Consider the following 11,586-nt stretch of genomic DNA (forward strand, 5'->3'; position numbering starts at 1 on the left):
ACGTTTTATAACCCCGCAACACTCCCAGAAAAAAGCAGAAGAGGAAGTACGGTACTGTCAAAAGTACAGTAGTGTAACATGTTTGTAGCTTTTGTTCAAAAAACAAAGAAAAAAAGGAAACAAACCTCTTTTTTCAGTATCCGTTCGTGACTCGGTATTGGCAGATTCTCAAAATCAGGTGACTCAGACACTGCTGATAAAATATGTGACCGGGACATACATAGAAACAAGTTCAACACATGATGTCCTGTCTCCCATCAGGTGGCTCGTCCGAAGAAGAGAGGCGAGACGGTCAAGTTCAGCCAGCACGCGGTCGTGTCCACACAGGAGGGACGGCCGTGTCTTATGATCAGGGTGGCCAACATGCGCAAGAGCCTCCTGCTTGGGTGTCAGGCCAGTACCCTCCAGACCTTGTCTTCTTTTTAAGAAACTGCAACGTCAGTATCAAACACTCCAACTTTAGAAAGCATTTTCCAAATCATGTCAACAAAGTGCAGTTTGCCTCCTTTTTGGGAAAGTCTATGTCAGTAGTTTGCCTCCTTTTTGTAAGGAAAGACGTGTGCTTTAACTAGCGTATAAAACATTTGTAATTAGTATTTTTTTTTTTTAAAGAATTATATACTGTAACATCAATCACTTGTCTATAGACAAGTTTCCTTAGCGAAACATGGGGGGTGCCATCTTTAACATTTTCTGCTATGGACTTCCGGTTAAGACAGAACAATATTAAGTGCGGGTGAAGTAAGCAGTGTGGAGACAAAATTAAAGCTGCAAAATCAAACCAGAGGAACCCAGGGAATCTCCAAAAATAGACCCAGCACGACATAGTTGAAGCTCCAGGACTTTTTGGGCTGTGTGTTTGTTCCTATCGCTTTGTTGATCGTTCATGGACAAAATTCTAACAATTTGTGCAGCCTGGGTTAACATGAGGTGTAGATTGATACATCGGCCACTTGAGTTAGCAAAATGAGGCAAAATTACAATATTACAGTTGCTAAATGCAAAAGGGCTGACAAGGATTTTGTTGTTACAAGGAAATACTACAAGGTATTTCTTATTTGGTTATAGTTATGCTATTATGAGCTCATCACATATGAACATATAAACACAAACAATAGGTCATTCTTTTTTATTGCAGATATTGATCGCAATAAAACTCTTGGACAACATGATTCCATTTCTTGTTTTATTTAAAATGATTGGTGCATGTACAAAACAGGTCAATAAATCACTATTTATAAAATTATTACAAACATATTAACAAAGGTGGAGCATAAGTCGAGCCCTCCATCATCAAAGTAGAATGCACGTAGTCTCATCATATGTCCATCAATGTTCAGTAAGTGTTGTGAGGCACATCAAGTTGTCTTCCCTTGCCTAACATCGTTTTCCAACTGTAAGCAAATGAACAAAAACTCTTGCATTTATGCATTTAGAAGCCCATATATGACTTGTAGTAGATGAGTGTTTGTTTTCCATTTCTTTATCGCTTTATAAATTGATTTAGCAAAGCTATTGATATCTCAGCTGTGACGCAAAACATGGAATTCACGGAGTCAAATTGAACATAATTGGTGTAAGATGACATCCTACGCGTACTGATTAGCAACAGGCTAGCAGCAGATAGCATGTGTTGCAGCCACAGCAGTACAGTAGTTGTAGTAAATAATATTAAACATCATCATAATTACAATCATCATCACAATAACAACATCAAAAACAACAAGTCGTCTCATGCGCAAGATTTGAGCTTTAGTATTTTTGGAGCACTAGACACATGAAAATGCAGGGATAGGAAGAACATACCTTCCTTAACACAGCAGACACATGGCTACATAAACACCCAGTCTTTGTGGTGTCACAGGCTTGGTTCCACATCTGCCTTCATGAACATGTTGTCCTCCCACGTCATGATGATGGCAGATGGATGCTGTATTTCCAAATGGTCTTTTTTGATGGATTTTGATGATTGATGCCACTCCAGCTCCACTGTTGTTTTGGTTAGGGAAGCTGGAAAACGGAAGTCGCGAGCAGAAATGCGGAAGTAAAGGGGATGTACCTCGGAAACTTGTCTATATATTAGGGCTGTCAAACGATTAAAAATTTTAATCGAGTTAATCACAGCTTAAAAATTAATTAATTGTAATTAATCGCAATTCAAACCATCTCTAAAAAAATGCCATATTTTTCTGGAAATTATTGTTGAATTTGGAAAGATAAGACACAAGACTGATATATACATACAACATACTGTGTATAAGTACTGTATTTGTTTATTATAACAGTAAATCCACAAATGGCATTATTAACATTCTTTCTGTTAAAGTGATCCACGGATAGAAAGACTTGTAGTTCTTAAAAGATAAATGTTATAGTTACAAGTTATAGTAATTGTAAATTAAAACCCCTCTTCATGTTTTCGTTTTAATAAAATTTGTAACATTTTCAATCAAAAGTAGACTTAATAAAATAATTATAATAAAAATAACAATAATAAGAATAGAGTGACCAAAGTCTGAGTAAGTTGCCGGTTCAAGCCAGTTCACTTTGCATTGTTGTTTAACTGTGTGAGAATAGGGCCTCATTACTACAGACTGAAGTGCTTTTTTTTGTGCTTTCACTAAATGATACTTATGTTTGTTGTGAAGGAATTGCCGAAGCTTATGCCAATAAATGGCGCGGTCTAAAGAACAGCTGTGTCCACTCGCCTTTATAACATTAATATCTCTACAAATCTTCCCAAAAATACAACAAGAGACACATAATTGCCACTAAAAGAAAGAAAACTTACAGAAATATGCGTGGAGCACAAATAGCACAATGTAACAGCATAAACGTCTCACAACTGCTAATTCTCCCACTGGTAGAAGGAATAACATTAGTATGGAACGGCGCTGCCCCCAAGCGGCCGGTGGCATTCTCTTCACTGTTAATGTCCATAAACGGCATCATTGTAATCTGTTTGAGGCAATGCGTGAGCGGGTCATTCAGTGCATGCGTTAATTTCGTCAAATATTTTGATGTGATTAATTAAAAAAATGAATTAACGCCCGTTAATGCGATTAATTAAAAAAAATAATTAATGCCCGTTAACGCGATAATTTTGACAGCCCTACTATATATACAGTATTTATTTATCTTTGATTTTTTTTTTTTTTTTTTAAGTGCAAAATCAGCAGGTTGTTTTCTTTTGAGGAAAGTACTAGATGAAAAGTGTCTTCCTCCAAGGCAAAAACCCAGGAAAGATCAACATAAATAGTCAGTGGTCTTTCTGAGAAAGTGCAACAAATCTGATAAGATTCTAACCTGGAGGCTCCTCTGTGTGTCTAGGTGACGGGTAAACTGCTGCAGTCGTCTCTGACCAAAGAGGGTGAGACGGTTCGCCTGGATCAGAGGAACGTCGCCTTCCAGGTGGATACGTCTAGCGACAGCCCTTTCCTCATCCTTCCGCTCACCTTCTACCATGTAATTGATGATGACAGTCCCCTCAGGGCGTGGGCGGCCAAGGGTACGTAAATACCTCAAAACACATCTTTGTTTTGGTAATCCAGCCTGGGTTCAGAGTTTTGTTTCGGATTGGTATACTGTATCATGGATTTTTTTGTGGAGCTTTGATACTCTTTATTTTTTTCTGCCTTACATTCCTATTGGGTGGAATCCCATTTTCGGCCACAAGGATGACAGTTGGGGATTACACAATACCGTAATTCTGACTAAATAAAAATAAAGAAAACAGGAAGTTTTTCGACTTCCCCTGTTGTTTAAATGTCACGGTCATCTTAAACCTGTTTTTGACACTGAAGAAAGCAACAGTTGTAAGATACATCTTTGGGCATAATTATTGATGAATATTGTCAGATGAAGTTTTGGGGGGTAAAAAGCAAGAGTGGTCTCGAATGTAACCGGGAGGGGATTACTGTTTTTTATTACATTAACCTCAGAGAGAATTTGGCTTTTTTTTTTTTTATAAACAAAAACACAGCCTTTTGACAATTAACACTCAGGGTTTTGTTTTTGCTATGATAATATTAATTGGAGCTCAAAATATGGGTTTTTTATTTAAAAACACGAAAAACTATTTTCTGACAAGTTTAATTTAATTTTCAAATGATATGAGTTAAAGTTTTGTTTTCAATTTTAACTCATTTTTTTTGCACGTCGTATTCTGGGAGAATGTTTTTAACCCCACAGTTCTTTTAGTATTCTTATTATTCCAAGTTTTTTTCTAATTGATATTAACATGTTGTCAGGCATTGTTGTTTTTTTGGAGTCCCCCCCCCCACCCCATATTTTCATTATTTTTCAGAAAATAAGACAAGAACTGAAAATTCAAAACATGATGACCACAAGGTCATATTTTACAACCCAATTAAGTAAAAAACAAAATTAACAAAAAAAGTAATCTTATACACATTCACACATGCATTCACACAATTTGCAAAGACAAAAATGAAAAATACTTCTGTATATAGAAGACGTAATTACATTCTCAGATCGCAGACTGTTAATACAATGTACATGTATGTGTCCCTTAGTTTTACAAATTCTTTTTGTTTTCCTTGAGCGACATAGGTCAGTCTTTCAATTCCTATGCCTTCCGAAAGTTCCTTAATCCATTGTCTTAGTGAGGAAGATTCCATGTTCTTCCAGGTTAAGGCAACCACTCTTCATGCATGCAGTAACCCAAAGTCTAACAATATTTTGCAGTCTTTTTTATTTTCGTTTTAGTCTGTTGGACGAAAATACTTATTAAACTTTGTCATACACTTTAATCATTTCAAAATGTGTTAGTTTAGTTGTCGTCCATAATTACCCCAAAAAACTTTATTTTTAATTTTTTCTATTTTTAGTCGACGAATACTCAATAAGTTTTCATCTGTATAAATTGAAAGGTTTTAGTCGACGAACACACAAAAGATTTAGTTATATTGACATCTATAGATAGTTTTATAGATCACCCGAGATTTGCTTTCATTTTAAACCTGTGGGGAACGGTTACACTACTCTGCCAAGGCTTCCCTATGTCACCGGTTCAGTTCATGACATTCATGGACAGACTATCTAGGCGCAGCAGAGGCATTGAGGGGGTCTGGTTTGGTGGCCTCAGTATTGCATCTCTGCTTTTTGCTCAAGCCTTGACCTTCAACGCTTTGGCTAGGTTCATACCGCAGGTCTTAATGCACAAATCAGACTGCCTTTGTCCATTGAGCCCGTCCAAGTATCACACATGCACACTAATAAGCAGTCTGAAATACGCTGAGAAAATCGACCCGCATGCACAGGAGCATAAAAACGAATGACCACACATGCTGGCTCAACGTCTTTCAAAGGTGATCATATTTTGATTTCCAAAAAGAGGACACAAATAACACATAATTAGTTTAGTCTTAGATTCAAAGTTTATATGGATCGATAGCATACATGCACTGTCCGTGCATGACACACACACACACATATGGACAGTTTGCCCTGACTCTCGGCCTTGCAAACAATCTTGAAATATTGCTCATATGGAGCAGAGAGAAAACCGAGCATTCTCAGGATTATCCTCAACCTATTTTATTTTTTATGCCTGTTGTCAAGCCTGACCCTTGCCCAAAAGCCATGTTCAAGGCAAGCTTGGCACCAACGCACAGCTGCACCGCTACCATAGCGCCCTCTCTCTCTCGCTCTTTGAAGACGTAATTGCTGCATGAATTCCGATTTGGGAGACTTGACAGACTTGACCGCCACACCATTCTGGAAAAATGTGGCCCAGATTGGATTTAATCCACATATGAAAGTGACCCAGATCTGATTTTGAATGGTCCACTTCTATGCGACTTGTCCCGTTCAGAACGTCAAGTTAATACCTCACTCGAGTCGGAAAACACGAAAAAATTGGATTTGTGCATTAAGACCTGAAGTATGAACCTAGCCTTGCTGGAACGGTTCGCAGCCGAGTGTGAAGCAGTCAGGATCAGAATCAGCATCTCCAAATCTGACACCGTGGTCCTCAGTCGGGAAAAGGTTGAATGCCCTCTCTAGGTTATAGATGAGGTCCTTCCCCAAGTGGATGAGTTCAAGTATCTCGGGATCTTGCTCACTAGTGACAGAAAAATGGAACAGGAGACCGACAGGTGGATCGATGCGGCGTCTGCAGTGATGTGGACTCTGTATCGGTCCGTCGTGGAGCTGAGTCGAAAGGCGAATCTCTCTTTGTACCGATCGATCTACATTCCTACCTTCACCAATTGTCCCGAGCTGTGGGTTGTGACTGAAATAACAATATCCTGGATACAAGCGGAAGAAATTAGTTTCCTCCGAAGCAAACTTGGTCATCCGGGAGGAGCTCAGAGTAGAGCCGCTGCTCCTCTGCATTGAGAGGAGCCAGATAAGTTGGCTCGGACATCTGATTAGGATGCCTCTGGTGAGCTTCCCTGGTGGGGTGTTCCGTGCACGTCCCACTGAGAGGAGGCCACGGGGCTGAACCAGGACACGCTGGAGAGACTATAGCCCCTTTCACACACATATCCCGGTAAATTCCCGTGTAAGGTGACGCGGGATTTACTCGCGTCATTGCTTTCACAATGGAGAGATATCCCGGGAATGATGCGGGTTGGATACTTTCACAGATTTGTCCAGTGTTGCCGACTCGGAGATCTCTGTGCGGGGTGGGCTGCTGGCGCGATTTTATAACCCATACATTACGTCATTTTTGGTCAGCATCGGCTGTCACATTGTGTTGGCCAGATTGTTTTTTTTGTTATGGAGCTGGTTGGGGGAGCGTTCCCGACGTCGTACCTGCAGCCAATTCAAGCTCATCAAGACTGTATTTAAGCCTAGGCGATTCAAGAGAAGGGTGGCGAGAATTTCGTGCGTTTTCTATCTTGGTCGTCTGCCGCCCTTGTTTTGAAATCCCCCTACGTTGAACTGGTATTTGAATGTATTTGTTTTGTTGTCTAATTGGCTCTCTGCCTATTGCTTAGGTTAGTATTATTGATCCCAGTCGACCTACTGTCATGGATCCATTGTGTTATTCCCCCTTTTTCGCGAACGTGTGTATTTTTGTTTGTCTTTGATAAACTCTTGAACGCATCCCTCCGTTGTTTTGCGCTTTGAGGTACAATCTTTTCCGCTGTTGTGAACCCTAACATCGGCAACAAAATAAGCCACACATTTTCAAAGATGGACGATGGACACTCTTCCTCAGCTCTACGATCCAGTAGCAATTTAATTTTCGTCATGTTTACAGTTTAATTTTGCCATTTCCAGTTTGCCATGTTGATAATTGTGATGTTTGTTTACCGCTTTTCGTCTTACTGCAAAGAAAGAAGAAATGGCAATCGGCCCGCCTTGATTTAAATAGGTCATCAGCCATCGTGCTGTGACCCGGGAATCAAACGCATACTTTCACAAATGCCTTTTCCTGGGAAAGTCCCGGGCATAATAGTAAGACGTGACCCATTAAATGTCCGCGTAACAGTGTTGTTAATAACGGTGTTAGAATATAAAGGTGTTACTAACGGCGTTATTTTCTTCAGTAGAGAGTAATCTAATTAATTACTTTTCTCATCTCGGCAACGGCGTTACCGTTACTGAGGCGGGAAAGGCGTGTGTCACTATGCGTTTATGATGTTGGTTGACTGACGTGAGAAAAGTCTGAAAAAGATTGACTCACGGAGACGAGAGAGCAGAGCAGGAGTGGGGAACAGGCAGGGGAGTGTGACGCCTTTGCAACGTGATGCTACTATGCTAGGTGGCTCCAATAATACCTGACTGTAGCCGATAGCCTACAAACTACGCCCACATTATGCTTCGGTAGATATCACATATATACAGAACTAGATGCAAACGACAGACACGGTGGCATTAGCAACATGTATAATAAAGAACTAGATGCGTTAGTAAACAGCCGCCACCTTAAAGCAGTAGACTTCTCAGGAAGGCTCTGTTGTAGAGAACCTTCCTAGCGAACCTAAGTAACTTTTTATCTAAAATGCTACTAAATCGGCAAAACTTAACTTAAATCTATCTTTAAATGATGAAACAGTTTTAAAACTTACACATGTCAATTTTAACAACTTTAATGGTTGATTCACAACATTACAACATTAAATGACTTCCACACATAGCAAAGGTTACTATCTAGTTATCGCAATATCTGCAATGCCCATGTGTCTCGTTAAGTTTAGGGTAAAGAATTGGGCTAGGGCCAATTTGTCCCAAAAACCCTTTGAACTTCACATTGTTGACCTGTTTTTTTTTTTGTTTTTTTTTTGTGTTGAGAAAAAAAAAACATGAAAATAATCACCAGTTACTTTGCCAAGTAACTAATTACTCTTAAATTCAGGTAACTGAGTTACGCAATTACTTTTTGGGAGAAGTAATTTGTAACTGTAATTAATTACTTTTTAAAGTAAGATTAACAACACTGCCGCGTAACCTCTGTGTCAGTCGACCCGGGAAATTGTTTTCACACACAAGGGCTACCTGTTTAAATCCCAGGATTTTAACAATGTTCAGGTGTATGTGAAAGGGGCTTATGTCTCCCGGCTGGCCTGGCAATGCCTTGGGATCCCCCAAGCTGGATGAAGTCGCTGGGGAGAGGAAATTCTGGGCTTCCCTGCTAAAGCTGCTGGGACCGACCATGGATAAGTGGGAGAAAATAGATGGATGGCTGTAACACAGTAACACGTCTTTGCCCTATGTTTTAGACCATCCAAATACGTGGTCAAATGTACCCAAATGTTCTTCCCATAGTAAAAATGCTTAAGTCAGCAGCAGTGCACACAAGCTTGAATATCAGCCTGATCTCGGCACTCCATTTACACCAAAATTGTGAAAAATACATATTAAAATTATAATGGACTATTTGCTGAATGATACCTGTGATGTCTTAAGATGACTTGTTCGTATTTACTAGGGCTGTCAAACGATTAAAATTTTTAATCGCGTTAATTACAGCTTAAAAATTAATTAATCGTAATTAATCGCAATTCAAACCATCTATAAAATATGCCACATTTTTCTGTAAATTATTGTTGGAATGAAAAGATAAGACACAAGACGGATATATATATTCAACATACAGTACATATGTACTGTATTTCTTTATTATAACAATAAATCAACAAGATGCTATTAACATTATTAACATTCTGTTAAAGTGATCCATGGATAGAAAAACTTGTAGTTCTTAAAAGATAAATGTTAGTACATGTTATAGAAATGTTATATTAAAACCCCTCTTAATGTTTTCGTTTTATTAAAATTTGTAAAATTTTCAATCAAAAAATAAACTAGTAGCTCGCCATTGTTGAGGTCATGCACCATGCTCACTCCCCAAACCCTTAAAATCATCTGGACCCAAGCGCCAGCAGATGGCGCCAAACAACAAAAAACAGGTAACAAGTAAAAAGCGGACATTACACTGCTGTCATTTTAATCTGAGCGGGGCGTGTGCGTTAATTGCGTCAAATATTTTAACGTGGTTAATTAAAAAATTCATTACCGCCCGTTAACACGATAATTTTGACAGCCCTAGTATTTACCTTTGAATGATTATCAGCGTGGCCACCAAGTCTGTCGTCTGTGGTCTCCAATATGAACCATACATCCTGTTTTCCTTTTGGTCGGATTATATTTGAAATACAGCATGATAATATATTCTCGTGCCGTTTAAGACCACCAATCCCCGTTGCTGCCATTGTTAATCATCAGCCAACAGTGATGGTGCGGGTGGGGAGCAGCCTGACTAAACTACACTTACAATAAGCAAATGTCACCCATTGTGAACATATGACAGAAACTATGTCAAATTTTCGTCTCATCTCGTCAGATGAAAACTGGCAATCATCTCCTTACTGTATGTTACCATCATCCATCCATGTCATCCGAGACACGTTTTTAGCTTGTCATTATCCCGTCCTCGTCACGAAAAACAAAAAGGTTAGTCAACAAAATATTCTCGTGATCATCATTGTTGATGAAAACCACTCTGTTTAAGTGACTTGCTCTATCTAGTGTTCAAGATGATAAGTACCACAGAATGTAGGCTGAATTTAAACTTCTTGTGTGGCCATATTCAATGAAATTTTCATAATTTGCTGTGGGCCAATAAAACTAGGCAGCATGCTGCAGTTGGCCCACGGGCTGTAGTTCAGACACCGTTGTTTTAGGAGAATGCCTTATTTCTCAGGAACATTTTGTTGATTGCTTAGGGGAAACTAGGAACATTTCGTTAATTGCTTAGGGGAAACAAGGTATTTTCTTGTTTTTGTAGGGTGGTGTAGCAGTAATTTATCTGAAGAGGTCAACGACTTTTAGTCTTACCTCTGAATCTTTACTTCTCAATGCTTTGCATCTAGGCGGTGGCTGGACTGATCCGGAGTTGGCCGACTTTGAGTTGCTCGTCATTCTCAGCGCGACTATTGAGCCCACGTCGGCCACCTGCCAAGTTCGCACTTCCTACCTGCCTGATGAGATCCTTTGGGGTTACGAGTTCCCGCCAGTGGTCTCCCTATCGCCATCGGGCAAATACGTGGCCGACTTCGCCTTTTTCGACAAAGTGGCCAAGAGTAAGGCAGCGCCCGTATTCAAGGCTTCAGGAGGCCCGCGACAAAGCTACCAGAGCAACGGCAGCGGGAAGCTTCCCGATGGGTCTGACCCAGAAAAGATGCGCTTGGAGCAAAGCTATCGTGAAGAACGAGGCCGTGTCAGCGTTCGTATCAGCAACGTGTGAGAAACTGGATGGTATTTTGGATTTTTTTGGACTGAGCTGCCCTCAGCTTCATAAAACCTGAGCAGAAACTGAGGAAAATCAAATGGTACTGAAAAAGAAGCTTGGGGGAGATGACATGCTTCTTTGAATGTAGAAAGAGCAACACAACAAATGTAAATAGTACCTGTAGGTGTCCAATACTTTTGTCTCAACTTTACATTTTCTGTCGGTATTAATATACATTTGTCCATCATGCTCCACATTTTCAATTCCGGCTGGTGTCCCAATATTTTGTCCAAACTCCAGATTTTTACTTCCCCCATTGGTGTCTTTTTAGTAGGCCCTACAGCGCCCCCTGTTGCTTTGACATGCACTTTTGTGTGTGTGCACTTGATTTGCCAGTGTAGCCATTGTGCCTTTTCCACAAGTAACCTTCAGGCCTTCAATTGCAGTGGTGGTATGTATTTAACACCTTGCAAATGCCTTTTTATGTGGAGAGAAGAAATATTAGGGCCATGTGGTGACAAAAAAAAAAAAAAAGAGAAAAACTGAGGTTTTTTTAGAATCATATTTAAAAAACATTTTTACTTCCAAGATAAAAATCCTACTGCTATAAAGCCTTTTTAAAAACAATTTAATTTGTAACAAGAATAAACTTTTATTTTTTGACTAAACCTTTTTTTCCAAATGAAAAAGTTTTAATTTTCAGAAAATAAAAACCTGCTGTAAAAGCCGTAATTTGTAAAACACCCCAAACTCTCAAATTATTATTATTTTTTTAAATGTAGGAATAATATTGTATGTAAAAAGTAAATTAAAAAGTAATTATGTAAGGGAAAAAAATGTTTTTTTTAGCTTTTAAAAATCTGCCAGAAAAACGTAAG

The 11,586-nt window shown here is 39.3% G+C and overlaps 1 protein-coding gene across 1 annotated transcript in view; it reads left to right on the forward strand.

Annotated features, from left to right (window-relative positions):
- LOC130929619 (ATP-sensitive inward rectifier potassium channel 10-like) overlaps window positions 1–11,264 on the forward strand; it is a 33,717-nt gene extending 22,453 nt beyond the window's left edge. Inside the window, exons 4-6 of the mRNA XM_057856939.1 lie at window positions 262–393; window positions 3,331–3,508; window positions 10,350–11,264. Coding sequence (XP_057712922.1) covers window positions 262–393; window positions 3,331–3,508; window positions 10,350–10,723 — 684 coding nt within the window. The 3' untranslated portion in view covers window positions 10,724–11,264. The remainder of the gene's footprint in view (window positions 1–261; window positions 394–3,330; window positions 3,509–10,349) is intronic.
- Window positions 11,265–11,586: the final 322 nt, after the last annotated feature.

Source organism: Corythoichthys intestinalis, chromosome 14 (assembly GCF_030265065.1).
Source record: "Corythoichthys intestinalis isolate RoL2023-P3 chromosome 14, ASM3026506v1, whole genome shotgun sequence".
Taxonomy (NCBI): domain Eukaryota; kingdom Metazoa; phylum Chordata; class Actinopteri; order Syngnathiformes; family Syngnathidae; genus Corythoichthys; species Corythoichthys intestinalis.